Genomic DNA, 5,295 nt, shown 5'->3' on the forward strand with positions numbered 1-5,295 from the left:
CGCTAAAGAATCCAGTTTCGTCGCAGGCGCCAAATTCGGTATTTGTTTTATAGCCATAGCACCCTAGATTGGATCGATGGAACAATCATCGAAATTTATGCCCCTGTCCGGCTCTGGATGTTACATCTTAGTTTTCATGTTTTTGTTTTAATGATCTATGCAACTTTAACTTCTTGGGAATTGTGAAAACTTTCAGGAAAGCTGCTTTAAAGTCAAACGAATGCGCTGATGATTACGTCAGTCCACGTGATAATACTTAGGCTATTGTTATCTTCAAAAGAATAACCTTAATGTTTGCTTCGGCGAAGTGGAGGTGTTTGGGGGAGGGGGTGTTAGGGGTCGGGAGTGCGGAGGGGTTCAACTCTTCAGGACCGTCTCAAATTCATAAGTATGTACTTTTCATTAACGATTCTGAGAAGACGAAAACACCGGACACCATTTTCATGGAAATCTCAAAATCAATGTTTTTCCTTTCAATATTAAAACATCGTTTGTGAGATTTAATATCCGGTGTACCAAACTTGGAAGTCCAGCGATTTGACCGATTTAGCCTTCAAATATTAGATATCTTAGTGGAGACAAAGCCTGCACAATAAATGCTAACAATAAATGATAACATAATAAAAACATGTTGGATTTAATTTAAATCTTCCCTGGAAAGCATCACGTGATAAAGGACGGCGCGTAATAAATTCACAAAATTGTCAAGGTTAACGTAAATAGTCTGGACAGGATATGAATTCTAGCTTAATTTCATCAGCTGATAGTATTTACACTGTAGGTGCCTTGTATATAGTATTGAGGAGATAAGGGCGTGTTACTATATATCCCCCGCACACGAGTTCACCATTAAGCCACGACCATCATATCACGATCACATCGACGTGTAAATACTGCATAACTAGGTCAACTGTGAAGGTCACCACAATTGGTGGCAAACTTATTAGGCTGCTCCCTTTTATGTTCTTTCTGCGATCATAATTTGACCCCTTTTTTAAAACATTACATGGGATGGATTTAATGGCACAAAAACGTGAGAAAATCATGATTTTCTATGGAGTCGAGTCAGTTTCAATTTATACGCCACATCTGGGGTACCCTGTAGCGGGGCCATCTTAACAAACTATTCAATCACTTTAATATCAAGGTTCAAAAATAGCCTTTTGCAATTGACCAAACCATATAGTTTATAGTAGTCTATTTATGTAACATTGCAATTGCGGGAACTATAAGACTAGGTTGGTGTCACCACAATAAGGGTTAACTAATACGTACAATGGAGTATATAACGCACTGTGCGGAGGAAAGGCACAACTTCATCGGCAGTCGGGGAAAACCGTTCAGTCGGGGGAATGTTCTTAAAACAAAGTCCTCGATGCTATTAAACTCTTGTTTTACTACTTTGGCGTTGCGTCTGAGCCACTTTTAATTCACAAGTCTCGGTTGGCTAAAGAGTCATTTCATCAACCTTAAGTAGTTTTAAAATACAACCAGAAATACAACCAGTAGAAACATTACTAACACTAAAATGTTTCTTCTTCTTCTTTTTTTCTCGGACTATAAAATATGAACAATGAAAATTAAAATTCTGCTTATAACGTCATTCTTCAACTGCACAACACTATATTTAGATAACAAAACTAGCCCCAAAAAACATAAACGCACATCGTCATTATTTCACTCATAATGCAATTTGTATTTTATAATTTAAATGGAAAAAAGTGAACTTTTGTAAAAAACCACAACTACATTTACAGAGCAGTCTGAAACGTTTGACACTCGCAAAGGGAATTGTTGAATTCAGCTCTCGAGTTGAGCTGACACTTTGGGAGATGTAAACTAAACTTCCGAAACTAGAAATTAAATAGACACATTCTGTCAAAATTCTTCCCACTCTTTTCTTGTTTCAGTCTAGTAATTCGTCAGGATAATTTACGACGAGTCTGTATGAGATTAACGCAAAAATTGTTGTCAGATTTATATATATTTTAAATTTTAAGAATTTGTTTGTATCATTTTCGCTTTTACATTTGCAGTTTTTATACAATTTATTGTCAGTTGGTATTTAACAAATTTTCTACCCTTTTTATACCTTACATTATCGATTTATATATTTGTATATCATGTTTGTTTGTATTTTACTGTAAAGCGCCTTAGAGCAATTTCTGATTGGATAAGGCGCTATAGAAATTTTGTATAATAATAAATAATAATAATAATAACGCCGGCTTTGTTTTTGGCGTGATTTCCCGAACGTCTATGCCTGAGACTTTTCATAAATATTTACGATCACTTCTTTTCCTCATCTATTTCGCTCAAATATCAAGATTAAAATGTTAGTTTTTACAAAAATATATAACAGACATACATTTTTGTTTGTGTATGTGTGGAAATGTGGCAATAATCGTCAAAGATCTGTCTTTATATGACAAATGACATTTCGGCATTCTTTACCGGTGTCGAGCTAATACAGAGTAAGATCAGCGTTTAGCCCAGTAGGTGCATAGGGGTGGGGGGGGGGTCTGGAGAGCAGGGGGTCACTCGGGTTCGGATCCCGTTGAAGGAAGGCTGACATTTTGCAACTTTCTTTGATGGTGTTAAACGGTTACTATATATATGAAATATCGTATTAACAACGCAACATAGGATCAATAGTAAAAGTACCTACTTGTCGAAAGACGACCTAATGAGGATTGTTACTGGTTAACTGGTATACATAGTGCATCTTACGCTAAATGTACACACAAACAGAAGGGACAAAATCCCTGCATATAGATATGATTTATGGAAAGATTAATGTATTAGTGACGTTGTTGGCGAGAGGTCGCTTGGAGAGGAGGTTGCGCCAGCCAACATGCTTTGAGAGAGAACGGTTTAGGGTTAATGAATATGCATGTGCTGAAATTCCGGCTACGTTACCAGCTATTCATTACTTGCTTTAACCCTCTCACAATAATCACGCTCCAGAAAAACGGCCTGCTGTGATATAATGCAATGACGCAAGGAAAAGGAAACTACTTCCACGAAAACCGGACAAGATGGTAAATATTATACGCCTTTCTTATAGACCAAAATGGCTGTCAGTTTTCAGACATAAACGACATATTATTCAATTTTTTATTTTAATTTTTTTTTTTAAACTAGCTCTTCTTCAAATTTTGTATAAATTCTAGTTGTAACTTATAGGTGGTATTAAGCAGCGGTCACGCGCGCGTTGTCACAACATTTTGGAATTATTTTTATTAAAGGACTTCCGCCGGCAGCTTGATTAAAATGTTCACTTTGAGAGATTGGAGTGATTATGAATTACATTGATGTTATCCATATATGCTTGGAGAACTCACGTGACATGCTGAGAGTTGGATTGTGATTTGAAGAAGAATTGGAAATGAACCGTGTCGCAGTTCCGCAACTACAACTTACATCACATATTGCGGTATACACAGATATGAGCCATTAGAAATTTAAAAACAAATGACATATATATTGGATGATTCTGAAGTTTGGTTTTTTAGTACATCAAATGTAAACATTGATTAAACTGTACCTAGTGGCAGATTGAAGTGCAATCTAACGATATTGCTCTCATATTTAATCTAATAGTTTGTCAGTCAAATTAGCCTGAATAAGTTTTTAACCAGATTGGTTAAATGCGTCATATTGGGATATTTTCTTGCTAGCTTCGTAACTATATAAGATGAAACGGTATGAGTTTATTAGAGTTTTAAATTTTGTGGTGGGGTGTTTTGTTGGTCTTTGAACAAGATTAACCAGTTTTGAGAGGTCAGTGACAGGGAGACCTGCAAAATCATCGTAACGATTAAAACACACAATAAAGTACATATATGTTATATTGTACTTTATTGTATATTATATTTAGATTGAAATTTTCAATCGAAGTAAATTAGAGTGTGTGATGCTAATTATGGGGGAGGGGAGGGAGGGGGACAGGATGTTCACTAGTCGAATCTAAATGTTAATGTACCGTTGAACTATGACAATGTCCAATTAAATAATGTAGCAACCTTCTGCAAAAACAATGAGTCACATAATATGTCAACAATTTGTAACAAAGGAAACCTGGCTCCCTCGAGTTAATTAGTCAACAATTTATCCTTTAATAACAAGATAAAACTGATTATTTATCAATATCAGCAAGTTATTATTATTTTTTGGCAGCAAAAATATGACTCATTCACTTATACATAAAGTCAACAATCCAACAAAGTGTCTGCATAATGTTGTGAAATTATCTAATCTTATTAATTTTGAAAATTTCGGGAAAGAAATGTTCAAACCAATTATTATATATAGTTGACTTAAGTATTTTATCACTTTGCAACAAACTTTCTTTTTTTTGTTGTCAATTTCAAGTTTATAAAAAAAATCCAGTACAAATAGTACATAAATGTACATATTTATAAATAGAATGTTGCAACTGCAAACAAGGTACCTGCATTCCGATATTTGTTCAACGAAAATATCGAAGCTGGTTCATGACATGTCCCCCCCCCCAACCCCCACCCTCTCATCTTTACATTGCACGAAACAGATGTTATAGATAAACAAATCTCTCTTTAGAGGAAAAGGAAACGGCTAGATCCATGTCGGAGATATTCAAGTTCACAGCCTTGAACCGGAAAGGGATTTAATCTCTGAAATATTGTTATTAAAAAAAGTTGGGAAAGAGCGATCGTACAAAAAAGAGACATCATATACTAAGCGAATTTCTGTTGACGGCATCACGTGAAATATTATTACAGCGAAAATAATTCAACCAAAAGAAATCAAATAGATGGAAATTATAAGCAATTAAAAAAATTGTATTTTTGTGTCGGGAGATTTGGGGGGGGGGGGAAAGATTAGGATTCGAACCACTGACGTCAGGATCATTCCTAACGAGGGGGTGGGGGAGGATATACCCCTGGGTTTATAGGTCATTCATAGGAAAAATGAGATAAATAATATTGCATTCTCATGTTGATTATGTAAAAGTCAGAGGACCTGACGTTTCGATCCTAGCAGGGTCTTCTTCAGAGGCTAACAAAATTATAATCAAAATAACCCCTACCCCACTCCTCTTCCCCTCCTCTCATACCTGTTCTCATCTCCCCCAGCCCTCCCTCCTCCGTTCCTGCCCTAGGCACACCCTTCGACTCTGTATATTTGTTTTTATCAAATCATGTATTTGTTAGGACATTTTCAATATCTTTAATCTTCGCGGAAGTTCGTTCTAACACTTGCTTTAATTCGGTGTTCGATATACCGTCCAATGGTACAGCGTCTTGTGGCGAT

At 35.9% G+C, this 5,295-nt stretch overlaps 1 protein-coding gene across 3 annotated transcripts in view; it reads right to left on the reverse strand.

Moving 5' to 3' along the window:
- Window positions 1–2,218: 2,218 nt before the first annotated feature.
- Window positions 2,219–5,295, reverse strand: part of LOC139975059 (uncharacterized protein C5orf34 homolog) — a 28,934-nt gene continuing 25,857 nt past the window's right edge. For all 3 annotated transcript variants that reach the window (XM_071982675.1, XM_071982674.1, XM_071982673.1), the window contains exon 10: window positions 2,219–5,295. This exon is cut by the window's right edge and continues 28 nt beyond it. In XM_071982675.1, the coding sequence (XP_071838776.1) occupies window positions 5,181–5,295 (115 nt within the window). In that variant the 3' untranslated portion in view covers window positions 2,219–5,180.

The sequence above is a fragment of the Apostichopus japonicus genome, chromosome 10, assembly GCF_037975245.1.
Source record: "Apostichopus japonicus isolate 1M-3 chromosome 10, ASM3797524v1, whole genome shotgun sequence".
Lineage (NCBI taxonomy): Eukaryota > Metazoa > Echinodermata > Holothuroidea > Aspidochirotida > Stichopodidae > Apostichopus > Apostichopus japonicus.